Below are 27876 nucleotides of genomic sequence, written 5' to 3'. Positions count from 1 at the left end.
TGTACGGTGGTCGAATGGATAAGGATGTCGTCGATGTTTATTACGGCACACACATCTAGTAGTTCTCGCAGGACATCGTTCATGAAGTGTTGGAATCCCGCGGCGCATTACATAGCCAAAACAGCATCACCTGGTATTCATAGAGACCATACCTGGTGTGAAACACAGTCTTCCATTCGTCACTCTCTTTTACTCACACAGATTAAATGCCCCTCAGAGGACCAATTTTGAAAAAACGCACTTGAACGAGCAATGCAGGGTTCAGAGGTAACGGGTATCTGTTCTTTACTGTGACCTGGTTTAACGCTCGGTAATCGATGCATGTCCTTGGATCTGTAACGCTCACCTGACTCCCACGGAGGCGCTGGCCTGGTTCGCGCTGCTGTGACCTCTTCTAAGGTGATGCGCAGGGTTCGGAAGACGGACTGGACCGGGCCCCCAAATCTGGCTTGTCTGGCTCGCAGAAGTATCCTTCTGTAGGTGAAAATAGGGGATTAACTGTCTGCGGGGTAATGCAATCAGCCTCCCACTTTCCCCGCTCACCCTCCTCGAAACCCTTCTGTGATTCCTCGTAGCGTCTCACCTTAGGGTCTGGAAGGACAAGCTCTCCATCCTGCTTCTGATGCAGGGGCGCGTTGGTATCCAGTTACTTCACTGGATTTTCGGATTGGTGAGAACCAAACTTGCTTGGCTTCCAGGTAAGTTTTTTGATAAGAGGTTCCCCTTGGTCCATGCATTAATGTACTAATGCTAGTGTCTTTTTCCCCATAGGGGCCGGGGTACGGAATGCCGGAGAACAGGCACCGACTCGAGATGCGTTTTTTTTTGGTAATGTCTTTTCATTCGCTCATTAACGCTGATGTCTCTTTTTCCCATTAGGGGCCGGTGTCCGGAAATGCCAGGATGCGGCGCGGACCCGAAATGAAGAGGGAATGAATCAACAGGTAAGTCTTAACATGGAGATTTAGCTTTCCTTATTCCCTTCTCTCTCTCACCTTTTGTTCTGGTCTTTTTCTCCCTAGGCGCTGGGGCGTGACTGCGAATCCGGATGATCGCTGCTGAACATGGAGGCGCCCAGTAAAGGTGAGTGGAATGCGGCGCTGCAGCGATCGACGCGATGAGCTTTTAAATAAAAGTCTTCCTTTTCAGGATTGTCGGCGAGATGTCTCCGGGATGCGGATTTAGCAGGTAAGGACTTTTCCTTCTTCTGTTCTCTTCTTCTCTTCCTTTGCAGGTGATCCAGGATGCTGGCAGGCGTGGCAGAAGTCAGGATGCAGGAGCAGACACGGTGAGCGTCCAGCTGCTAGATGCAGAACAATGCGAAGCACGTGTGGCTGTTTGGGTGGGGTTTAAATAGCCTTGGAAGAAGTTCCAGGTATGTATCCTTCCTCCAATCAGGTATGTATCCTTCCCCGACCACGCCCAGATGGTAAATTAGTCCCACAGGTAAAGTAGTTCCATTCAGGCCTCAAGGAGGCCGGGATCCTGCAGCATGGTCTGCATCAGGTAAGTGCACCCAAGCACATCCATAATGAGCCTGGCGCCTAAGGCGCCAGGACACTGTCCAAAGGGCCCCTATATGGGGTTGCTGGGATCTTCCTTGGGGACTGGATGTCTGCTTTCGGGGACGCAGGGCTTGAACCGGCTCCCCGGGAGCGGGCATCATGACAGCTCCCCCTCCTTCTTGGGGACAAAGAAGAGGGGAGAGGCCGCGGGAGACTTAGATGGGCGTATGAAACCATTCGCAAGGTATTGGTCCAAGTAGTTCTTCAGATGAGCATTTTCCCCTTCCGTCAGGGTGCAGATGCAACTGCAAGGAACTTTTCCCCCCGGTACCAGGTCGATTTGGCAGTCGTAGGAACAATGCGGGGGTAGCGTGTTGGCTTGTTCTTTGGCAAATAAATCTTGGAACTCCTGATATTCGGTAGGCAGGGGTCCTAGTAACCCCAATACCGGTAGTGTTTTAGGGGATGTGGGTAATGGGTATTTTGATGTCTGGCCTCTCCCATAACAGTGGCTACATTCTCTGGGAAACATTAGCGTTATGTTACGCCAATCTATTAGTGGGTTGTGCTTCTCGAGCCAAGGTATGCCAAGGATCATCTGGAATTACGAAGCTGAAATGAGGTCAAATGAGATATCTTCGTAATGTCAGTCTTGACAGAGCAGGGTAACCTTTGATGTGCAATGGGTTACATGGCCCGAAAGTAGCTGAGTTCCGTCGACTGCGGTTACATTGTCTGCGGTATCCTTTGAGCGAACTGGTAACCCAATCCTGTCTGCCGTTTCCAGTTCCATGAAGTTTCAGATGGCTCCACTATCCACAAATGCTTCTATAGCGTGTAACTTGGAAGGGTATTGTTGGTCTACGATGATTACTGGGATGGTGAATTGTGAGGTCAGGTGAATCTCTGTTGTGCTCGACAAACCAACCTCTGTCTGTCGTGCGTTCGAGTTTTCCGCCTCGGTTGCTTCTTTCCCCCCGTCAATAGCTCCAACAGTCGTTCGAGGGAGTTTAGCCGACAGTTACGGAGGAAATGACCAGATTGCCCACAGTACAGGCACACCTGCTCTTGTCATCTTCTGTCACGTTCTGCCTTGGTGAGTGGGCCTCGGACTCCGCCCAATTGCATGGGTTTGGGATGTGTTTCTACGGGCTGACAAACAGGCGTCTCCTTGGGTCGCACGTAGAACGCTCTGCCCTCTGAACGTGCACAGTCGGCTCTCCGGGTTTGCAGTCGATGATCGAGTTGGATGGCCAAGTCGATGTATTCACACAACCATCAGGGGGATTGACGACTTGTGCAGGAAAGTCCTTGAGCCCTCCTCGTAGGCCCCTGTAGAACAAAGTTGTTCATTTTTCTTTTGGCCAGTGTGCTTCACCTACCAGACGATTAAATGTTGCCACGTAAGCCTGGAGGTCCTGACTACTTTGCCGGAGGGATAACAACTCATTATCCAAGGCTTGTCCTTGTGTACGGCGGGCAAAGAGTTTTTCTAACTCGCGCTGGAACCCAGCATGATTTCAGAGTAAGGGGTCGGCCCTGTTTACTAACAGCACCGACCAGTCCGCGGCATGACCCCTGAAATATGACAACACAAAGGCCACCTTTGATTGGTCTGTTGGGAACAACCCCGGCTTGTACAGAAAATGTAGATGACACTGGTTCATGAAGGATCCAAATCTTTCCGGTTCTCCTACTCTCTGGTGGGGCCAACGGTACGTTGCCTGGGATAACTACTTGTACAGGTGCAATGGGCTGAGGTGGTAATGATGGTGTTGCCCTAGCCCCACCTGGCAACAGGGCCAAACCTGCCTGGCTTTGTAGTAATTGACTGGCAATCTCTTCAGTTTTTTCCCTGTTCACTACCAACTCACGCCTCAAAGCGTTTGTCTCTGCACAAGCTGCGTGTACCTCTGCCCGCAATTCTCCCATTAATTGGGATAGCTGATCTACCTCCGAGGTCTCCATCGCCCAGGCGGAGGGGTTTAAGGAAGGCTTCATGTTCTGTCACGCTCACCTGAGTCTCTGCAGTAGCAATGGAGTCTGCCGGTCCCAATTCTCTACTCCACCCGGGGTAATGGGAAGGCTACCTGTTAAGAGAGTGATGGGTTAGCGAATAACGCTGGAAAAACCCTGCAAGCCCCCGTTCCCTTGTTCATTGTGTGCTGGAATGCTGTGGTTGAGGGGCTCACCTTTTAGTTCAGGATGGTAGGCTCTCAGTCCTGCATCTGCAGGGGCACTATAGTCAGAACACTATGGCCAGTAGCTTCTCTCGATGCAGGGTTTGCTTGCTGTCGCTGCGGCACTGCGGTGTAAAGCAGTGCTGTTGGGTTGCGGCGAAATGGCTGCTGTAGATCGAAAATGGCTGATTTGGGAAAAGTTCTGTCGCTCTCCTGATAAGTGTGCCTGGAGCCAGTTACTCCACTGGTTCCTCTGAGATGCAGGGAAGGCGTGCGAACACAGTTGACTCACTGGGTTCGAATACAGGTAAGTACGGTATCACTGTAGTTCCCCAGTTGCCTCACTGGGTTTGGGCGCGTGGATAGTTCAGGTACAGTATATAAAGTTCTACGGAGTTGTAGCAAACGATGCAGATTCAAGTTCTGACCCGTTTGCTTTGTCTTCCCCTTCTGCACCTCTCCGGGAGTTGCTGTGGAAAAGGATGGCGGTATGCGGCTGAAGAAAAGGCGGAGCGGGAGAGACTCGAAGGTCCGCGTATCAAAGCGAGATCAGTGCAGCCTCTGAGAGTTGTTTTTTCCGCGATCGGCTGCTGGAGAGGTAAGTGCGAATAAGCGAAGTTTCTGCAGCAAATCTAACTTCTTTCCTTCTTCTTTCAGGCGCATGGAGTTCGCAAACAGGCGAGGGCCTTGCGGGGCCTGTACCCATGACACATTGGCAGGCTTTCTCAGTGTGCAGCCTTGTTCCATCCTGCCCAATATGTGCTTGGCAAGATGGTGCAGCCATCTTTTTGTAGTTGCAAAACACAGTTTTGCCGTGAGGCTGTGGTGCTCAATGGAGCCTGCACAGCCATCTTGCTCTTTCTGCTGAAGTGCAGCTTGGTTATGGAAGCGAGTACAGCTGAGTGGGTAAATATAACCAACAATTCCTCATTTGTCTGGGCAATATGGTTGTCTGTTTGGATGCAAAACATTCACTCTGTAGACACCCTCATTTACTGATGTTCACCCTGATTCACTACAGTAGGTACTAGAAGGAGGCAACATTTGGAAACGTGTCTGAAGCAAAATGTTCGATGTGTTTGTTATTCCTTTGCAATTAATTACTACTGTATACGGTTCGAAAGTGTTTATTAAAGCATTTTTAAAGGGAACTAAAAAAAAATTAAACATTTGTTTTATTACGCCACTCCAAATATGGGAAATGTTAAGGTTAAAGTTTACTTAAATTCATTCACGAGACGAGAGCACAATTAATCAATCTTTCTTGGATATTTTGTCTAATGTGCTGAAGCCGTTGAGTGACTGAAACATGCCGCACATAAAACGAACATCACTTGGAGAAGGTCCATCTGATGCATAGCGAAAATCAATATCAAGAGCTTCTGAAACACAACAACAAACAGCAGCACGACTTGCCGACCTGAGGACAAGAGCGGCATCCTCCAGGGCACATGAGACCACTCGATCAGGACACGGGCAATGCTGGGTACCCCATCTAGTTTCTAAAAACACAATTCACAACCGTTTAGATGTAGAATTGACTTCAAAACCATCTGCACCATACATTGGATTCATGTACATACAACGTTGTGTCCTAGCCCATCTGTATATTCAGACCAAGAGTCTTGGGTTTTCAACAAACATTTGCATTAGAGGTAGACTGATTGTACACCTATTTCCAAAGATATGGAATGTGCTTCCAAAGAGACAAAGGTTGGAAAAGAACGATCTTTGATTCAGATAGTACCTAAATTCCTCACTTGTTCTATTGCCGACTCAACCAGATGCCAGAACATTTGAACTGTTTTAAGTCTAGAGCTCCCCTTGATCTTTAATCATCCACCTAATCTTCTAACTTCCCTGCAAACAAAGCTTTGACTTTGGCTGCTTTTATATTTGAGTGCTTTTGTTTTAAATGGAAGGTCTGAAAAAACCTTTTTAATGAAATCACAAATTCTTTTGCCATGCTCATTGGTAATCATATATTGAAATTGCCAAGTGCATGTACCGGGGATCAGGAGGCACTCAAGATCGGTATTGTCTAGAGTGTGTACATTCCTGTGTCAACCACTTAGCTGCTGCTATTACAAATCTACCAAACTAACCTTGCCTAAATAGTGCAGGTCTGATTTTTCCTTGTCTAAGTAAAGTCTGAGAAGGGATTGGGAGGTGGAGTTTTGCAGTAGTGGGAGACAAAATTGCTGAACGTAGTACGACGTTGCGAGACTCTATTGCTTGCTGACTGTTGTCTGACAGAGGGTCGGAAACTGAGGACATTAGGGCAAGCAGTATGCGATGAAAAGCATTAGTGGTTCTGAGATCAAGAGACATGTGCAAGGTGGACTGATCTAGGTTTGTGAAGGAGGCCTGTCGGAGACATTTCTAGGTGCCAGTTCATAGAAAAGACTTGTAGAGCGGGTTATGCTACAAGAGACATGAGTAAGACCAAATGATGTGGAGCAGCAAGCTTATGTCAGGAGCAGGAAGGTATAGGACTATGTGGAATTTGTGGAAGAAGCAGAAAATTAAATCACTTGGGAGAAATGCAAGGGGAATAAGGTTTACCTCATAGAGTTTAAAACCATTTCAAGAGACCTGCCATTTACACAACATTTGAACAGGAACTGGAGGCCAGGGTCTCTTCCAGGTTAAGGTAACCCAGCCTTTATAGCACAGGAGCCACTTTGGTTAACAAAGTGACTTCGTTACTTGTTTGGGTGTTTTTTGTTTCGTGTTCAATTTGCTGTATTGCTGAATCTCTCCTTCCTCCTAATTTCCCGAACCTGACACTCTCCTTTCCTTTACTCGAACCCTTGCCAGTAAGACCTCTTGTTTTTGTGCCTTTGCATTTAAATCTCCCCGCTTTGGTAGTCTAACCCCGTGCAGTGGTTAATCCCCGTTTTACTGTTCAGACCTGTCCCAGGCTCTGCCTTTTATTCCACATTCGGTGTTCCCTCCAGAGTGCAGCTTCCCATGCAGCGGTTTCCTTAAGACATCACCTCTGCAGCTAGGGTTTATTCTTCGTAAACTCTTGTCAAGTAGGGAAGAATCTTCCAAATTCCCTTCTGTTTCCTTGGCCCATCTCAGCACCTTGCTCCAATTCTTCGCTGTGGAATTCCCTTGTTCAGCTTTCAGTTATGAGCCCTTAACGGTTTCTTCCTTTTCTGGCAACCATACCCTTATATCCATTTCTTGTCTTCACCTACTCGTAGCCCTCTCTCGTGGTTCAATGTATGTGTACCTCCTCTGTTATTATTTTTGTGCATATATTATGTTTTGGAGATTAGCTCTTCAAGTCTTAATTTTTGCTTTTTATCTCCGGGGTCAATACATTTTTTCTCTCCCCCAATGGGGGAGGTTTTTTTCCATTGTCACAAAGATTCTCCCCTCACATGATGGGTTACACCCAAGGGGAGAAATCTATGATCCCTGGCGCTAGTAAAACCAAGGACTAGTCACAATGGACGAACAGACCTGAACCCACAGTTCTGTGCTAATATTAAGATGCCAGCCCAAACACTTACTACCCAGACCCTATACAACGCTCCACTGCTCTCAAACTAGGCCAGCGATTTAAACAATCAAAATAAAAATAACATCCACATGTATACTTCTATTCTAATCCTCGAAGGGTAAGACACTGCCTTTTTTCCATGGTCACCTTTTCCCTTCACCTTACAGAGTTCCAGTGCTGTTACAACCCGGTAAATACCCACATTTTTTTCATTTTCAGACAATTGGCAAAGTGAAGCTGAACCAACTGGGGGGGGCAGTTAGATAGGAGATTCAAGATCTGGCAGCTTAGTTCATTTCTCAAGCGGGGCCATCTTCACAATTCAAATCTGTTAGGCAGAATCCTGTGCAGTGCCCTTAGGGACCACTACACAAAATTAAGACTACAAGTGGTAATACAAGTTCACCTTTGGTACAAGCCTGTACTACACTGTTAAAGTGGTAGCAGTAGCGGAGCAGCCAGACTTATCTCAAGAGTAAATGAGCAGTAGTAGAGATTACACAAAGGACCACAATTGCTGTGACTCAAGCAAACATTGACTCAAGTTTTCAGGTAAAAAATATTAGTACATTTTATTTTTAAACCATCTGTTATAAAACACTTCTATAAATTCGAAACCACACGTAAAATACACTACACACAACCAATTCCACCTGTGCCAGTAAATTCAAGGTAAGCACATTAGGATTTTACAGACCGGTGTTGCGATACTAACGCGTACCCACGGATAGAAATGTTCACGAAGTTAAAACATACTTTGTACTTAAAAATTTCAAACAAGGGAAAAGTGAATAAAAATCAAAGGCAATACTTTTTCAAGACAAGGAGACTCAAGGACTTGTTCAAAAATACAGTGTAAAGTCAATAGGCCGGCGCCAGTGTCAATGGAGCAGATGCTCCGTTGCCGAGGATCACACGTTGAACAGTTCGAGATTCGAGATGCCAAGAGTTCATAAAAATTGTCAAATGGAAGGAAAAGTTATAAGAAGGAGGGAAAAAAGAAAAAATCTTTGTGGAGGAAAAGGGTTCACCCCGATTCCGGCTGGTCAGACGGAGAGAATGACCAAGTGTGCACTGTACCTTATTCCGTTGGAGAAAAGCTGGTGCCACGGAAGTTGTTCCTGGTAGTTCCTGCAGACTCACGGTTCATGCGGCTTCAGTCGTGGGGACAAGGACGACGACGTCTGGAGCGATCTGCACTACCCAGGGATGAGGCCAGCAGCAGCGAAAAAAAACAACAATGAATACAAGGTGTGCTCCTTTAAATCAGGAGAGGGCTCTTCTGATGGCTATCCGGACCACTACAGCACAGCAGTGAGTTTGACCCAGGAGAGGATTCTCTGACTGAAGAAAAGACGAGCTGGTTGATCCCATCAGGCTCAAGGGAAGAAGACTCCGGACTGGATCTTCTCTTGTCGTTGAAGGGTAGATAGCTCAGGACTGCAGCAGGGCTTCACCGGGACTCAGGGTTGCAGAAGCCTTCCTCTTCTCTGCTTCTCTTCGGTTCCTTGCAGTTCCAGTGGCGACTCTGACTTCTAGCCCAAGAGTCCTGCCTTTTATGCCAAAATCCCCCATTCACACAGCCTGGCTGTCAATCACTCAGCAGGGGGGTTCTCCAGTCCGGACAACCACCTTAGCCAATCAATACAAAGTGCGACTCGGGTCTCCAAGGAGACCCTGCGCAGGGGGTGACTACCCCCTTCCCTCACATTCAGCCCACCTAGACACCCAGACGCCAAAGGAGGGCTTCTGGTCAGAAGCCTGCAAAAGGTCGGTGAACAAAGGAGGCAAACCTGGTTTGCCGTGCAAAGAAAGACCCACGAAGGATGTTAACAAAAAGAAAATGGCGATTAAACCCAACAGGAGCCGAAATAAAAAGTATTTGGGCTAGCGGGTTTAAAGTTCGAGGCTACTAAAATAGCCTAAAACAATACCACGTTATGTAATATAACCGCAGTAAGAAAATTAGGGTAGATACCACTGCCACCAGCCAAGTCTTAATGTTAAGGGAGCAAAACAATGCTCCAGGAGGTACAGATAAAAAGGGCTAAGGATTAACCCTTTCCAATACTCCATGATCAGTGGTTAAATGACTATGTAAAGTTAATGGCAACTTTACCCTTTTCTGGGGGACAGTAGTCAGCCCCAGAAATGGAGTCGGTGGGAAGTCTAAAAGACAACCCTGTGTCACTGCACTGAAGGTGCTGTGTAACACACAAGAGTGGGGCTACTGAAGTGGTGTACTCCAGAGTCCACAATCACAAAAACAGATGAAATACACATGGCAAAACACAGGTAAGAAAAGCTCACACTCTTACCTAGTGGAAAAAATAAACTCCAGAAATCCAGCAAAGCTGCTGGGGGACTCCCTAGGTAAGGGAAATTAGCCAAATAATTTGAATTCTCCCTAACAAAATTGTTACAGGAGAAGAGACCTGTAGTTTGGTGACTCTGAGGAGGTGACAGATGAAACACTGCATTCGAGGAGATGGAGTAAATCCCACAGCATGACCAAATCAAGAGAAGGAAACCAAAAGAAAACAAGAAATAAGAGATTTCTAGTAAGCAACAAGCTAACCTCTGTGAGTTCAGTCATATTCCTGTAGTATGTGTAACATGGAAACCGATTGATATTTTGGATTCTGGGAGACCTAGTATTACCACCCCAAGTAAGATAGGGGAATCAATTGATAAGCTGCATTATGTGTGTGAGATGTAATCTTTTTTCTATTTATATAAAACAGAACATGTGTTAATTTGTTGCTTATACAATTCCACCAAATTGTGCATCGTTAACTGTTGGGACCCTCCAGACGTAACTGGCTACACGACATTTGGACACCCCACGACTCCCCAGATTTTGTCCCCTTCACACATGAGACGGTTACCTGAAATCGTCAAAACATCAATGTGGTAGCAAAAGTACCGGACAAAGCAGATTTTAAGCATCTCAATACGAGGAACAAAGTCTGAAGGTCCTATGGGACGCCAAAAACCATGTTTCACGGCCCAGTGATGTAACATTTCCAAGATTTTTGCACTTCAATGCACTTCGCCAGGGTGAGGCGACAGGTGGGGAGAGCACCCAGAAGGTCCAAGTATGCTGCAGCAAGCCAACTCTCACCTCCCCTCCACGTCTGCTCTGGGGTATGTCAGCCAGCCGCACAATACCATTCTTAGTGCAGTTTACTTCAAAGTTCAAAGCACATCAAGTGATCAGCAACTCACACCATCGACCTACAGTTAAATTGATTTTCAGCAATTGATGAGTGTTATCATGTCTTTCTACAGAATCCGTGTGGAGTATGGGTACTGTAAGCGGATTCAATTCAACACTACAGCTAAGTCAATGCCTAGTCTGGTATGCTGAGGGAAACCCTTATTGATATATTTTTATGTCCAGTTTGTTTACTCTGGATGACAACCCTTATATAACACCCCTCTCTTAGAATCCCCCTGACCCCACTGAGCCAAGAAGTAGGTTTGTTTTGCAAATTAAAAGGTTTATAATAAATTAATGTTTGATAGCACACTTGTGAAGATGATGGCGATCAACAATGGATAATGTTACAGTGGTACACTCTTTTTGATGGCTTAGAAGTGATATAGAGAGGATAAAGTAGCTGAGAATGCTTTTATGGCTTCAAGGACAATGCAATGATGAATGAAAATGCAGTACAGAAAATAAACTTGATATGACTTCAACAAAAGACAATGTAATCAGTTTTCTTTGACAATTCACCCCCCCCCCTATGCAAGGTAAAGAGATGGGAGGAAAGCACACAGTTCTCAGGAATGCAATCAAATATAATTCAGTTCCCCCCTAGCAAGCTTAGAGGAAAACAGGTAGGAGTTTTAAACACAGGCAAAGTCCTTTTAAATGTGGTGGCAATGAAGTGAAAAATATACTCAAATTGCTTTTAATTCCCTATAGGAGGTTCAGGGTGAGTGAGAGATACTTAAATTAATTCAGGATCACTTAAGCAATGCTCAATGAATGATTGTCAGGTTGCACACGAATTTCAGCAAGGACAAATATTTTTACACGTGGCTGAAATTAAGCAAAATGTCAAATCGCAGCAAATTTAGTCGCGTGCGTCGAGCGCAATTACGGAGGCACTATAAGGAGTAGTATATAATATCGCTCCTAGCACAAACGGTTCCGGAGATACGGCCGATTTAGTAAAGGTAGTTTTTCGGATTTGAAATTTTAAAGCTCAGAATGACAGATGACAGTTTTCAGTTTTAAAGATGACAGAATGACACGATTCTAGGAGGCAGTTCTAATAGGCTAAAATAGTTTGGATTAGATTATTTTAAACTAAGAGATTGGTTTTGGCACAGTGCTAGCTGGGTACTCACACTAGATTTTGGACAGGAATGCGACTTCGTCACGGATCGGGTCAACCGGTTGGACTGGACTCCTGGCGGTTCTCTCGCCACGGACGATCTCTGCCTGGTTCTGCTCACAGCGATCTGGGTCAGATCTGCTAGCGGCACTGCACAGCGGTCTGGTCTCTGGTTCTGCTCTCAGCACTGCACAGTTCTGGTCTCTCTGGATCTCTGGTCTCTCTGGATCTCTGGATCTCTGGTCTCTCTGGATCTCTGGTCTCTGGAGATTGATGGATTTGAAGTCTGGAGTCTCCCGGCAAAGCGTCCGCAAGAAAGTGGAAAGTCAATGTCCCTACCTGGGTTCCAGTGGCTCTTTTTATGTGTTTAGAAAGTGGGTGGGTCGGCTCATTTATTTTAAACATTTCGATTTTAGTGGCTTTCTGTCCATTTAACTTAAGCTGCTCACATCCACAGCTCAGCCAGTTTTGTTATAAACATTGTTTTGGGCTCTTCATCTGTCCAGATTTTGTATGCACACAAGAATACATTCTGCCAAATGTCTGCTGGTGTTCATTGAGATTTTTGAATATCTTGAGATGTTTAAAATAGGCATTTTGAGCTTGCATTCAGGGAAACAAAGGTGATTTTAAAGCGCTTTTTTTAGCCAACCGGCACTGCTGTTTTTCCTTTGGCACACATCTCACTCATGGCACTCCTGGCCCATCATGCTTTAACTGGTGGGTGGCAGGTCAGGGGACCACTTTGCTGTGCGCAAAACTGCACGGTTCTCTAGGATTCTGGCGCAAATGTGGGCTTTTCCGCCCTCTTGGATTTCCTAAGCCCACAGCACCAAATGTTGCAGCATAATAGTCCAAACGTGGGTCAGGACACCCAACAGTACTTTTTGCTAGTACAATTCTAAAGTGTAACTAGGGAAAGGAAATGATACCAATTGATATGCTTTGTTCTAGGACGTACAGCACAATTCTAGAGCATAGCCAAACAACATGACACATTCTAGGGACAAAGGAATAGAATCCTAGAGCAACGGTAACTCCACTGTTGCAGATCAGGTGGGAAGCACAAACCATCGGACTCCGAAGTATGATTTGAAGTCTTTTTATTTTTACAATAGAACAAATACAGGGCAAAATCAAAGTAAATATTCTAAACGAAAGTCTCAAAGGAAAATCCAACCAAAGCTTCTTAAACAGCTGGGCTGACCAGATGCAGGCTTTTCTGGGTTTCCTACTCACTGCGTTATGCAACTGTAGTGTCCAGTGTCCCTTAGCAAATCCTGGTGTTAGACAGGAACTGGTAATTCGTCAGCTCATAGAAATCCACTTGTGGTGCACCTCTGGGTTGCCGCCCCAAGCTGTAGGTACACCTCAGGTTACTCTTTCGGTTAGAGTTGGAGCCATGAGCTGTTTAGACCAAGCTCTGCCTCCCAGGTCCATCTTCTGCCTGCAAAGCTGTACCCCAAGAGAATTTGACTTCACTGCCTGGATCCTGTCCCACCTCTGACCTTCTTCTCCTGCCTTAATTCAGCACAGCCTTTTCATTCCTTTCTGCTTTTACTGTAGTTGTCACAAACTCCATCAGTTGTTCCCACATCCTTTTAAACTTGAACACACCTCCTTCAAACTCACACCCCCTCCTAGCTCATTTTCCTCTCTTGCCCCCAACTGCCTCCACTCTGCCACTGTGTTGTGCTCCATACAACTCCAACTGCACTCCAACAACCCACACCTAGCAACTGGCCCCATGCTTGAGTCTTCCCCCTCCCCCTGCATGGCGTTTCCAGTAAATGTGTGTACGTATGAGAAGTAATTGAGGGAGGCGTGGGATTGCCTTTCCTTCCGGAGATCACCTGGGGCTGCTTGTGTTTTAGGGGGTTGGACTGAGCCTAATTGCGATCCGACCTACATCTTAGACTTGCCCTTGTGATGCTCTGGGAGGTTCCCTGTACTGGGTATGTACAGTATGTGTCTTCTAAGCTGAGTCGATGAGCGATATCTTGAACCCGGGCTGAGAGATGTGTGGTGATAGACTTTTTTTACGCAGCCTTTAATATTCGATCTTATCACATAGAACTGACATGGAGAGCAGTGTCATTTTACTGTTAGTCAGCGGATCTCATACGTGGGAACAATAGTATCATGTTCCTCCATCGCTCAGTATCACAAATCTCTCAGGTCGGGTTCAAAAGATCTCATCGACTCAGCCTATAGGACACATACTGTACATACCCAGTACAGGGAGGTTCTATGTGATAACCTTGAATATTAGAGGCCGCACAAAAAAGACCGATTTTTATTTTTCGTCAGCTTTTGTGCAGCCTTTAATATTCGAAATACATATATTCCTCTATGCCCCCACCCCTTGAAAATGGGTGTTTCACCTCTGAACGCCCTTTCAACCTCTTTCCCACCCCAACCTCGCCACAAATACAAATTCTCTCTCTCTCTCTCTCTCTCTCTCTCCCTCTTTCTCTCTATACCCCTCTCTTTTTTTACTCTTTCTTTCTTTCTTTCTCTCTTTCTCTCTTTCTCTCTTTCTTTCTTTCTTTCTCTCTTTCTCTCTTTCTCTCTTTCTCTCTTTCTCTCTTTCTCTCTTTCTCTCTCTCTCTCTTCTTTCTTTCTTTCTTTCTTTCTTTCTTTCTTTCTTTCTTTCTTTCTTTCTTTCTTTCTTTCTTTCTTTCTTTCTTTCTTTCTTTCTTTCTTTCTTTCTTTCTTTCTTTCTTTCTTTCTCTCCCCTCCCCACAACAAATACTTACCTGAAACCTGTCTTCCCCTTCCCGTCCTGGTCCGACGGTCCTATGTGCTCAGTGAGTAGGTCCCAGTAGCGATGAATGCATTTTCTTTTCCAGAACTGCAGACTGGCCTTTCCAAGAGGCAGCTTTCCATTTTTTTGAATGGGAGATTTGGGGCTGACAATGAGGAGTCTTTGATTCTTTCTAATGGCAAAGTGCAGCACTTACTTTCGAGGGGAGAGGGTTGTAACATTCAGAGTTTGGTATTAAGCCTAAAGACTAGGGTCCAGGGTTATGTGCCTATCCTCCCCACTCTGCCCTATGGCACAACATACACAGGTGGGGTTTTGTACACAGCTGCCCGAGTCACTTACCTTGCAGCCCCCAGAGTCGAGCAAGGGACTTCATCACGCCAGAAAAGCAAAGTGAAATACTGCCTTTTAGATCAGTACAATCCGATGAAGTCCCAAGGAGAAACATCTGTGTAATGCTGCAGGCTAGGAAAAGTGAGCACAATCCCAACGCATAACCAAAGTAGTACATACGTTAAATTCTGTATAATGTGAGACTGGCTGCTGTCTCAAAGCTTGAATTAGCCGGAGACATAAACCATTTGAACGAAGACCTGAAGAAAAATATCAAATCTGAAAGTGTTTGACATTAAACCATTCCATATTTTACACCTATTTTCTATTTCCAGGGATTTCTTTTCACGACCTGGCACACCATACTATATTTCATTGCGCTCTTTTGTAATTACGAATTTAAGTGCATAGACCTGGATTTACGGCACTATATCCAATATTGTCTGAGATGAGTAACTTAATATTTTCTTCTTTATTTACATTGCAGCCATTCCGAAGTTATTTCAGCCATGGAATGATTTCAAGCAATATTACCAACAACAGGTATTTTTGATTTACTTTTATTTTCATGGTCTTTGTACTTGTTTACAGAAATGGCGGCATAACCAGTGTAGAATGTAGATGCACAGGTATAGAAACTCTAAGGTCCTTGCACACGTTTAAAAGGATTACTGTAAGGGAGGCAGCCTTTGCAGTTAAGTTTGATTTAGGGAAGTTGGGGGTAGGGGGGCGAAGGTGAACAATGGAAAAAGAGAATGGCTTTCCTCTTCAGACATGTTTTAGGTGAAATGTTATTACAGTTGAACAGTGCAAGGGAAATGCTAGAGGAATAAAAATGTGATTTGTATGTGATAATGTGCACGCTACTGTCCGAGTTTCTCGTATTCATAGGAGGTGTACTGTGGCCTACAGTGGCATGATTCTTCCTCCCTGTTCGCCTCTTACTCCACTGATGGCAAATACATATAATCAACTCTAATGTATAAACCGTACTGCACACCTGTGATGTCTCCAGTCCAATATTGTTTTATTCTTGATCATCTAAGCTGTGTATTTTGTATTTTTATATTTATAATTCTAATGGGCGTCTTCTCCCAACGAATACACATTTTTTGAGAAATCATTTGCAGACTAATTCAGAAATTATTTGGCTATTTTTGATTTGCATTATGTATCCGCTCAGTCTCAGCCATTATCTGAACCTCAACTTTGATCACAATGCAGAGTATTGTGGCCCCTGTTTGTCTCTGGGCACAAAGGACACGTGGGAGTGTGTTGTATCCTAGTACCTCTGTTGGTTTACATCTGCTATTTGAGGTGTGTCTGTGAGTGAAGCTTGGAGTGTTCGTGTGAGGCATGGAAGGTGGTGAGTGAGAGGGTTCCAGGATTGACGGTTGTTACGGAGAATTCTCCTTCTAGGATTAATTTCCCTCACCTAGTGAGTCCCCCAGCAGCTTTGCTGGATTTCTGGAGTTTATTTTTTCCACCTGGTAAGAGTGTACTTCCTTATTCCACTCTTACATGTGTTTTGGCCTATGTGTTTTTACTCATTGTGTGATCTTGGGCACTGAAGCACACCACTCCAGATGCCCCTGTTCTTGTATGGGTTACACAGCACCTTTAGTGCAGTAACCCAGGGTTGTCTTTAAGACTTCCCTCTGACTCCATTTCACTGGGGCTGACTACTGTCCCCCAGAGAAAGGTAAAGTTGCCATTTACTTTACATAGTCATTTTTACCACAGACCCAGTGCACCCCATTTTACATGGAGTACTGGAAAGGGCTAATCTGTACACCTTTTCTGTCTGTCCTCCCTGAGCATTGTTTCACTCTTTTAACATTTAGACTTGGCTGGTGGCAGTGGTATCTACCCTAACTTTTCTACCGCGATTATATTAGATAAACGTGGTACTGTTCTTGGCTATTACATTAGCCTCGAACATAAACCCGCTTGACCAAATAGTCTTTCTTTTGGCTCCGGTTGGGTTTATTCACCATTTCTTTTTGTTAAAGTCCTTCTTGTGTTTTTGCGCAGCAAACTAGGTTCGCCTTCTTTGTTCACCGTCTTTTGGCGGGCTTCTGCAGAGAAGCCCTCCTCCAGGCGCCTGGGTGTCTAGGTAGGCTGAATGTGAGGGAGGGGTGTAGTCATTCCCTGCACAGGGTATCCTAGGAAACCCAAATCGCACTTTGCCATGATTGGCTGAGGTGGTTGTCCCGGCTGGACAACCCCTGCCCCCTGCTGCCTGATTGACAGCCAGGCTGTGTGAATGGGGGTTTTGCGCATAAAACGCAGGTCTCTTGGGCTAGAAGTCAGAGTCGCCTCTGGAACTACAAGGAACCGAAGAGAAGCGGAGAGAACAACGGCTGCTGCAACTACCCCGTCCCAGTGAAGCCCTGCTGCAGTCCTGAGCTATCTACCCTTCGACGACTAAGAAGAGATCCAGTCCGGAGTCTTCTTCCCTTGAGCCTGGTGGGATAACCAGCTCATCTTCAGCCAGAGATCTCCGCCGTGGTCGAAATCGCTGCACACTGCTGTAGTGGTCCGGATAGCCACCTGCCGAGCCTCTCCTGTTTTTAAGGAGCGCACCTTTTATTCGTTGTCGCTGCTGCTGGCTTCATCCCTGTGTGGTGCACACCCCCTTCAGATGTCCTCCTTCACAACGAAGCTCCAGGAAGCACGTGGGTCTGCGGGAAACCAACAGGAACAACTGCCAGGGCACCAGCTGCATCGTTGGAATAAGGTACTGTGCTCTACTCGAGGAAACTTGGTGAATCCCTGTTTCTTCATTCTCCAGGCTCGCCCTTGTCTTCCCTCCTTCTTATAACTTTTGCTTCTGAACATTGACAATATCAAAGTACTCTTGGCTACACTGAATCGTGAACTGTCTAACAGTGTGATCTTCGGCAACAGGTCTCCGGTGTCACTTAACCCTGGCTCCGACCCTTTGACTTTTGAACTCCTGTTTCTGAGTGTTTCTCGATACTGTCTGCCTAACCTAAATATTTCCTGTGATTTTTGCCTTCAACTCTCTCTGGGTATCTCGGGTGCTAAGTGGGATTTTGCCCCTGTAGCATTTCATGTCACGGATACGCGTTTACTGAGTAGACCCAACGGTCAAAAAGTGATCGCAACCGTATCCACGGTATCGTGTTTTGTTCGTAACACCGGTTCATTCAAACACGGTACTTACCTTGAGACATACTGTACAAAGCGGATTAGTTAGTTGTAGTATATTTAACGTGTGGTTTTGTTTAAAGTTTAATAGAGGTGTTGTGTTTATAACTGATGGTTTAAAAATAAATGTACTTATATTTTTTACCTGAAACCTTGAGTCAGTGTTTGCTTGAGCCACAGTAATTGTGGTCCCTTTGTGTAATCTCTGCTACTGCTCATATACTCTTGAGATAAGCCTGGCTGCTCTGCTAGCATTATAACTTAGTAGTACAGGCTTGTACCACAGGTAAAACTTGTATTGCCACCTGTGGTCCTAATTGTGTGTAGTGGTCCCTAAGGGCAATGCACAGGATTCTGCCTAACAACGGTTGGGGACTAGCAGGGAGCGTGCCAAGGGTAGAGGCAGCATACTATTGATCTCTTTATCTCACCTTTCCTACTGAAGCTGTAACCAATAAATAAGTCTTACCTTTTGTAACCCTGGCTCTCTGGTGGTTCCTGTGTATCCTGCTTGTGTCCTGAACCACCCGAAGATGCATCAAATGGCGAGGAGGAATTTAAGAATCCACAGGGAGGTGGGAGAGCAAAAATACTATGGAGCTGGAGTAATGGAGCCCTGATGCCAGCACCAGCTGGGAGAAATGCTGGGTTGGTGAGCTGCTGTAGGCGGAAGCTGGTTCAAACTAAGGAGACGCGGTGTCATCGGTTAGGCTGTGGAGGAGGCCGAGACATCAGACAGGCTATGGAGAATCCTGGAGCCCATCCATGGGGCAGGAGGAGCATCAGGCCCTAGTGAAAGTTGGGAGCTGTGTGGCAGAAGTTGTCACCTGTGGGCAGGCTGGCGTGCCCAAGATGAGCCCAGCGATGTTGCGCTCGTGTGTTGAAGGGGCTTGTGGGACTTGCAGTCCGAACAATTGAGTATTGACTCAATGTACTGAAATTTGATTTGGGGCATTTTGGAGGGTAAAAGGGAGTCGTGGGTGGTGCGCGCCCATGCGAGCCCCCCCTTCGTTCCAGCTGTAGTCCGTTGGGCTGGAACGCGCAGAAGTCGCCCTGCGTCATGGTTTCTCCTTGTCGGGAGCGCTGTGAAGGCGATGTTGGAAGAAAGGCCTTAGAGAGCGTGTACGAGTGTGTGTCGTACACGGAAATACATGGACGATTTTTCTTTTAGAGACAGTCTACGCCGGACTAATGATTATGAGAGGACTAATGATAATGAGAGAAGCAGCAACGCGTCGGCATCGTTTGTGAAGCGGCTGATCGATGTTCATGGAGAAGCAGCATTGGTGTTGCGCGTTATACTATAGTGAAGCAGTAATTAAATAATTTATGGAGGAGCAACAGCACGCTGGTTGAGTGGAGTGTTGATTAGGGCTGTGGACAGTGAACTCAGCACACATACAGCATTAATGATGATGCTGTAAGGAAATCCGATCGATTTGCTGGGTACAAGTGTTGGATGCTGTTAACTTTAAGGTACTCTCAATCACACTGACAGCAGTTATGAATGAACATTTAGGTTCGGTGCTGGCCGGCGGGAGAAGTAGCAACGTAGTATTGAAGTGTGTAATTGAAATGCATGCAAGAGTTTTGCCGGCATGTTTGGTTTTAGTGAACGCACAATACAGGGTGTGTAGTTTAATAAGGTTATCAGATGTTTGTACTGAATGTTCAGGGCTGTTGATTTGCATGCAGATTGGGAGACAAGTTCCATAGGAGGCAAGCTGTATGGTGCAGCGTATGAGTTGAGCGTTTTTAACTGGGGAGATACAGTTAAGCATACATTATCCTATTTTTAGATATGGACTGTTAGTGGGGTTTTGCTTAGAGATAGCAGATTGTGATTGGGGTTGACAGCCCCAAAGTCCTAGGGGGCAGACCAGGACAAAAGGTGTTTAGTTTCTCGAGGGTCATTTCTTTATACACGTTGGATAGTTACTTTTTGTTTTATAATGAGGTGGATGGTGTTGTATCCTAGTACCTCTGTTGGTTTACATCTGCTATGAGAGCTGTGTGTCTGTGAGTGGAGCTTGGAGTTTTCGTTAGAGGCATGGAAGGTGGTGAGTGAGAGGGTTCCAGGGTTGACGGTTGGGGACTAGCAAGGAGAGAGCCACTGGTAGAGGCAGCATACTATTGATCTCTTTATCTCACCTTTCCTACTGAAGCTGTAACCAATAAAGAAGTCTTACCTTTTGTAACCCTGGCTCTCTGGTGGTTCATGTGTATCCTGCTTGTGTCCTGAACCACCCGAAGATACATCAGAGTGCTTTGTCAAAGGTTGTCTGGCCCTTAGCCAAAATAGTCAAGAGAAGTCTACTTCTGAAAAACCCACTTTCCCTGAGGCCTGTACTATGTCTTTGACTCCGGACCATTCCCCAGTTCAGAAAAGGATGAAAAAAAGGGATGCAGGGGAGAAGCTGAACTCAAGCTCCAGGACTAAGACCTCTTCTTCCCATTCCCACTTCCCATCATCTTGTTTACTGCACGCTGGTGCAAGGCCCTGACGTTTAGTTATGAGCAAGAATCCGCTCAAACACTTGCAGCGGTAAAAAGCACTCTTGTTTCCTCCCCTGCTGAGTGGGTGGCCGCCTAAGGTGCAATGCTCCATGTTCGTTCAAACAGGCACCGTTTTTTTGTGAGATAGAAATGTCCGGGAACATAATGACCATTTGTTGTCAGATGTAGAAAATTAGTTTGTATTCTTTATTGGCACATTTCTTCTTAAGGGTGCATTACTTGTTACATTAGAAAGTTCAAAGCAGACCACCCCCACCCCCGAACCATGGAACACTTGCACATAACTTACACAAAGTATTCCATCCATCATCTCATTTGTGACACCAATTACCCTGTCCCACTCTGGCGTGCATCACTTCCATATACCAGCTCCCTTTGACGTTCCCAGGAGCTGAGCCCATTCCACCGTTGCGTCACAAATCCTGCCATGCCATTTCGCCACTGCATGCCTAAGAACTCTGTTCAGTGAATGACGCCCGTAAAGTAGATCCTGTCTGTGCCTATGGCTCCAAAGCCTACTTTTTGGAGTCCTCTCTTCAGGGCCAACTCAAGCAGACGGTTCTGGAGCCTGTCACCCTGTGTTGTATTATAGCAGATAGGCGCTTGACTCAATTTGAGTCAACTTTATGCAAAGGAGGAGGAAGACCTTTCTTTTGGGCTAGCGCCTTCATCATGTTTGGGGGTATCTGGTCTCCCTGAGGATTTCAATGTGGACAACCTTTTTGACCCAGTTCTGCTAGTTTGTTAGAAGGGTTGCATTAAGTTGTCTCAAACATTAAGCGACCATACAAAATCGCACACAGGCACATTAAAGAGGTTGTCCCAATGTCAAATAATGCACATCCTTCAGTGGCGTTTGGCAGGCTTAACACGAAATGAGCAATGTGGACTGGCTATACCGCAGTTTTCGTCCTCTGAAGATGGACCGCCACACAGTCTCTCCACTGATAGGTTGAGTATTACTCTAGCCTTTCAGGCCCCCTGCGAGGGTAACCCTCCAAGTGACATGGGAATTCTGCTGCTAGGTTTGGACTGCCGTCTATGCAATAGTCGGGTGCACCAGCTCCCAGAGCAGCCTTAGGCCTTTCACTTGCAATGTCCCCTAATGAGACCCATCCCCTCAATAAGACTGCTTTCACCTGGCAGAGTAGATATTTAATACATTCAAAATATTCATGACCATGTCGCAATGTGCAACTTCTTTAGGGAAATCTTATTAGAGGATGTGCCTAACTAGCCTTCAGTGCTCGTCTTATCTCCAGTAGTTTGGCCTCAGACTGTGCTACAATCAACAGCACTTATTGTCCCACAGCTACCCTCACCAGCGACTCCAGTATATCAATCTTTCCTGCGTCCCTGTGCTTTTACTAGTGGAAGCTTCCTCTTTGGGAGAAACCACCCCTCTACCTCCGGCTTCTTCCGGAATAGGGTTGACCAATTCAACCTGCACCTCCAACTGGCTTCTTCAGGAATAGGGGTGACCAATTCATCCTGCACCTCCAACACAGAATATGGGTACGGAGAGGATGAGAATACTCCATCATGAATTCCATTCACAGATGTTGGGCATAATGGAGTTTTTAAGTTTAGAAATGACTGAACCAACATTGGCAGAAAGTAGCAGTCCTCTAAACAAAACATGAAAGAACTGTAACTCCTTTTAAACGGAATGCTCTAGCATTATGCAAGTGATGCAGCAGGACCTGTAACTGGATGACTCGTTATAATCTATAAACCTAGGAAGTCCAACCCTTCCTTCGGCTATCAGAAATGTTGCTGTGTCAGTACCAAGTGTGGGTCTTATTCCCCCTCCACCCTAAAAATATATCTCGGTACCCTCTCATGCAAGTTTTGGAGGAACTCTTCATGCACAACATTAGGAAACATCTATTCAAGAATAAAATGTCTAGCAAGGCATTAATTTTAATCGCTCTCAAATGCCCCATTCATGAAAGCGAAGGGGGCAGAAAACCTGTTTATATCACCAACGGGTACTTTGTAGGGGGGAAATGCACCTCAACCCGTTCCCCAATGGAGCTGGTTTTCCATATCCCCAATAACAGCAGCTTCTCCCTCTAAATCTTAAAAGCACATTTTTTCATGAGATGTACCCTGTCAAGCATTCTTGTGAGGAATTAAGACCGATTTACATGTTTACCTTAAAACCTGAAAGGGTTCCATATTTGGCGGTCTGCTCCAATAGTTCTCTTTCTCACTCTCATTTGCCCCTTTATACACCTTTATCCTCCCATTGTTATCCCTCTTTCTTTCTCCAAACTCCTCCCCTGGGTCTTTCTGTACTTTTACGTCCCATCCCCTTTCCTCCATACTGCATGGGCGTCCCTTCCTAGGCACGGGAGACGGAACCTTTTTCACCAGAAAAAACCTTCCTGTTTAAATTTAGAGGTGAGCAGGGGTGCGGCTCTGTGAGCATGCGCTGCTCTGACTCCTCCTTCCGGCGCCACACCTCAGTCCCCATTTCCGCGTTGACGGGAACGGGCCGAATTCGCCAGCGCTCCTGGGTTTGGCTCCGGCCATGTAATTCCACGCACGGATACTTCTTCTTTTTTGTCTTTTTATCGTTCAGGTACACGGTCCTCAGGCGTCACGCACCTCCCTGCCACATGTCGACTTCTACAGGGTTCAGCAGGTGTCCCTCCTGCGACGGGCTCTTTCCAGCTTTAGACCCCCACGCCCTCTGCCTACTTTTCCTTGGCCCAGACCACGGTTGGCAAGCTTGTACCGCGTGCGACGCGCTCTCCTCGAGGTCTCTGAAGAACAGACTAGCCAGGTGGAAAGATCTCTTCCAGAGATCACCTCCAAAGAAGGATCAAAAGGACCTAGTCTATCGTCGATCCAAGCCCAAGGTAGGGCCGCTCTTTTCCAGCACACCCCGCAAGGGAGTCTCCGGGAGGGACCGCTCCTGTCCTCATACCAGCAGGCGTACAGAGGCTACATCAGCTACCGGCCGACAGGCCGAGGGGGGTCAGTGAATCCTCCCGGTGACGGTGCAGAGGGACCGGAAGGTTCTTTTACTGGGTCTTCACCCAAGGGGCCACGCCCAAGTGCCGGCAAGATGTCCGAGGGGTGCCTATATGGAGGTCTACCAGCAGATCCGCCGAGGGAGAAACACCTACCCGGCCTCAGAACAGGGTAGGCCCCATGATCCACACTGAAGAGTCCTGGATGAGGCGGAGCCCAGTGAACCGAGCAACACGACGCAGGCACGTGGAAGGCAGATCGACAAAATGGCCACCGTGCCAGACATTCCTGACATCCGCACGATACCGCACCAAGGCAGGTGGCAGGTGGAGGAACATGTGTCAAGGTTGGACTGGTTTGAACCAGGGATGTGGCCTACAGCCTACCCTTCCTTTGTGCAAGGCAGGTTTCTGCTGCGTTCGTATGGGCAGGGCACGCAACGGCTCCAGCAGCCGCCCGCTACCCTGTCAATATCTCCTACTACTCCTGCCTTTGAGGATAGATTTTTTTTAAAGATTCCTCGGGTTCATGAAATCTCCTCGGATGGGGTCATACTCGGGGCCGCCATCAGGGACGTGCTCCCGCCACTGGCTCCGGAGCCGCAGGCCCCAGTACAGGTGCCCCCGGCCCCTGTGCAGCATCTGCCGCCCGCTCCGGTCCCCCAACCGATGGTGCAGGCAGTTCCGTACCAGCCTCCGCTGCAGCCTTAGGCTCTAGTCTCCATGCCCCAGCCATCGGCCCCAGCTACCCTACATGATGCCGGACCCTCAGGTAAACACGGATGATGATGATGATGAGGAGGAGGACACGACACACCGTTGTCGGCCAAGTCCTGCCACAAACGTCCTGCAGGGCTGACAAGAGTACTTGGGCCTTCCTCAACCCTATGTTGCGCAACCAGCAGAGGGGGGTCTTCGCCAAAGTCTTCACGCTGTGTCCCACAGCAAGAACGTGGATCCCGATGCAGAAGGACGTGGTCGCCCCTGGCCAAAAAAGGATGGCTCAAGCCCCACTCGGTCCATCCGGTCAATCGACGCCTGGCACCAAGTACAGGCAGATGGAGGATGATACACTTTTGCTATCGGCCCACTCTCAGCCACACTCTTTGGTGATCGCTGCGGCATCACTATACTCCAAGCCTCAGTCCTCGGCCTCCTCCTCCGCGGCACTGCTAGGCAAGGAAGAGAAGATCTTGGAGGCGTACAGGAAAAAGCAGTATTCAAACACGTCCCTGCATCTTTGTCAGCCCAATGCTGATGCCATGCTGGCAGCCGTTAACCAGAGGCTTTGGCGGGAAATTGCGGATTTCCTCCCAGAGCTTCGGGCACATAAACAAATCACGATTTAAGGCGGGATTGGCAGAGGCCAAGATAGTGGCACAAGACATCATGGAGTCCACCGTTGCCAACATTGACACGTTTGGCTGGGCCATCTGCATACCCACGGACGTGAGAATAACAGCTTGGCTCTGTGCTACTAAATTCAGCCCGGACGTCCAGGAACGCTTTTTAGATCTTCCGTTCGAGGGGGGGGTGACCGCTTCCACTCCACTCCACTCCACCATGGTCGAGAAGTTGGACAAAAAGAAAAATAGCTCACAAACGGCCAAGTCTTTAACCATCCTTACAAAGGCCACGACCAAAACGTACACCCAGTCACAGCAGCGCTCGGACAAAGGGCGTACCGACGGAGTGTGCCGCAGGTGCCAAGAGGAGAGGTTCAGGCACCCTGACTGTGCGCCGACCCAGCATCAGCGCAAGCAACAAAAATGGGGGTGAGGAAGTAAGGGCTTTTTTCAGTCCCCCCCTCCTCCGCAACAGCCTCTGAGGGAAAGAAGGCATTGTTAGTGAGAATTCTTTTATAAGGCTAATTTCCCAAACCTAGTGAGTCCCCCAGCAGCTTTGCTGGATTTTTGGGGTTTTGTTTTTTTCTCCTGCTAAGAGTGAGACTCTTTTCCTCCCACTCTTAGGCATGATTTGAGGTATGTCTTTGACTCTTTGTGTGCTTATGGGCTATGGGGTTTTCTTTCTGCTCCATAGGGTATCATCTATATTTTTATGTGTGTTACACAGCACCCTCAGTGCAGTAACACAGGGGTGTCATAATGACCCCCCAAACATAGACTCCATACCCTGGGGTTGACTACTGTCTCCCAGGGCATGTAAAGTCACCATTGACTTTACTAGTCCTAAATTGTGAACAGAACCAGTACAAACCATCATATTGTGGAAGTACTGGAAGGGGGTAATTATAATGCCCCTGGGTCTGTTTTCAAGGGGGCACTATCCAGTCCCCCCTTGCCGAGTTTCTGGCTGGTGGCAGTGGTTACCACGCAAAATATTCCACCGGAATATTCTCCATGGGATTTTCCCATTGATTTTAAACGCATCACTTTTTGGTGCAATCTTAAAGATACCGCCTGTTTATTTATTTAATATTAAATCAACGGTTGGGTCTTTTTGCCAGAACTCTCTTCAAAAATGGCGTTCGTGTCCGTCTCTGTAACTCTGACCAAGGTCAAGCCCTTTGTTCCACTTTTTGGCAGGCTTCACCACAGAAGCCCTCCAAATGGTGCCACTCTGTCTGGGTTCCACAGGATGGATGGGGAGGGGAATTGGCACCCTGGACTGCTTGGGCCAGTGCTGAGCCGCCAGGCTCACCACTTAGAATGTTTGAGTGACAGCTAGGCTGTTGAATGGGGTGTTTTCTGCATAAAAGCAGGGCCTTTGGGACTGGAACTTCAGAAGTCGCCACAGGACCTAAGAATCCGAAGAGGGAAGAAGCTGAGCCATCTGCAACGACAACACCACCGGTGAAGCCCTGCTGCAACTACCTCACCACTTTACCGACGACAAGAGAAGATCTTCTGCTGGACGAGTCTTCTTCCTCTGAGCTGGTGGGACCAACCAGTTCACCCTTTCTCCTTCCAAAGACGTCTCTTGGTCGAATCGCCCGTGCCAAGCACCCCGGCGGGCAGGCTTTCCCTCAAAGCACATTTTTGGTGCCAGAATTGTGCGGATCCATGGATCCTCTCCGTAGTGTCTGCGGGGTACCGCCTCCCTATCCCAGACGATCCTCGCACAGGTTGGGACAGCAACTCTTTTGGCGGCAATCAGATTGCTCGTCGAGAGCCAGGCATAGGAGGAAGTCCCAGCCTCCCAGCGAGGCCGGGGCTTTTACTCCAGGATTTTCACCATTCAGAAAAAAAGAACCAGGCGGGCCTGAGAGTTGTGCTGGACCTTTCCACCCTCAACCTCTCTATCTCTACAAAAATTCAAGATGGTTACGCCAGCTTTAATAGCGGAGACATTGTGCAAGGGAGATGGGATGTGCGTACTTGCACGTCCCGACCTGGCAGCCTCATCGTTCTTTTCTTTGATTCAGGATCATGGGCTACTATTTCCAGTACAAGGTGCTTCCTTTCGGTCTCAGCTTGGCCTCCAGGGTCTTTAACAGGCTGATGAATACAGTGGCGGCCCTCCTCAGGTCGCAGGGCCACCACATCTACCCGTCCCTCGACGGCTGGCTCGTCAGGGCGACTTCTCCGGAAGCAGTGCTCCACACGGCCCACGCTCGTATGAACACACTGCACAAGCTGGGGTTTTCACTCAGTCTCAAGAGGTCGCAACTGCAGCCTACGCAGAGACTGACCTTCTTGGATCTCATCTTGGACAGGTGCTCTGAGAAAGTTTATCCTTCGGAGGACAAGATCACGGCCATCAAGAGGGCCATGACACACTTCCTCAGTAGAGAAGTGACCTTGGCCTGGTGGTACCAACACCTACTGGGTCTCATGGCAGCAGTCCTCTTGGCCGTACGCCACACAAGACTCGGGATGAGGAGAACACAGCTGCACTTTGCAGCATCCTGGGACCAGGAGCGGGACTCCCAGTCGGCGATCATCAACGTTCCTTCGTCGCTTCACCTGGACCTCACATGGTGGTCCAGGGACTGCAACCTACCCCACAGATCACCATCACCTCGGACTACTCTCTCGAGGGTTGGTGGGCCACCCTGGATAACCACTGCGTCCATTGCGCCTGGACCCGGCAGAGAGCCATATACTACCTTTCACAGAGATAAAGTAGTCCTGCGGACACACCCAGCATTCCTACCTAAGGTGCCTTCCACATTCTATCTGAACGAAGAAATTGTGCTGCCCACGTTTTTCGCTAAGCCCAAAGATGAGGCTCAGAGAGTTCTGCACTGCCTTGATGTCAGACGTGCCCTGAAATTCCACCTAGACAGGACCAAGGGCTTCCGCAAGTCGGACGCTCTCTTTGTCACCTTTGGTGGATCAAGACTGGGGTATCCGGCCTCCATAGCGTGTTGGATGGTCTCGGCCATCAAAGAAGCCTACGAGGGATGGCATAAGCAACTGCCGGCCAACATGCACGCCCACACGGTCATAGCCAAGGCAACGCCAGTCGCTTTCCAGCGGCTTGTCCCCTGGCAGATTGGAAGCAGGGCGGCCACATGACCACCACCTCGGCCTACTGTTTGGATGCCGGCTCTTGATCAGACGCAGCTTTTGGACAGGCGTTCTTAGAGACCT

At 47.5% G+C, this 27876-nt stretch overlaps 1 protein-coding gene across 2 annotated transcripts in view; it reads left to right on the top strand.

Moving 5' to 3' along the window:
* The window catches only part of DNAAF9 (dynein axonemal assembly factor 9), a 2133167-nt gene that overhangs the window by 575720 nt on the left and 1529571 nt on the right, over window positions 1-27876 (top strand). For both annotated transcript variants that reach the window (XM_069632250.1, XM_069632251.1), the window contains exon 9: window positions 15136-15191. In XM_069632250.1, the coding sequence (XP_069488351.1) occupies window positions 15136-15191 (56 nt within the window). The remainder of the gene's footprint in view (window positions 1-15135; window positions 15192-27876) is intronic.

The sequence above is a fragment of the Ambystoma mexicanum genome, chromosome 6q (assembly GCF_040938575.1).
Source record: "Ambystoma mexicanum isolate Mex_15411 chromosome 6q, UKY_AmexF1_1, whole genome shotgun sequence".
Taxonomy (NCBI): Eukaryota; Metazoa; Chordata; class Amphibia; order Caudata; family Ambystomatidae; genus Ambystoma; species Ambystoma mexicanum.
The sequence above is the reverse complement of the archived record's forward strand: the minus strand, read 5'-3'. Positions and strand labels throughout refer to the sequence as shown.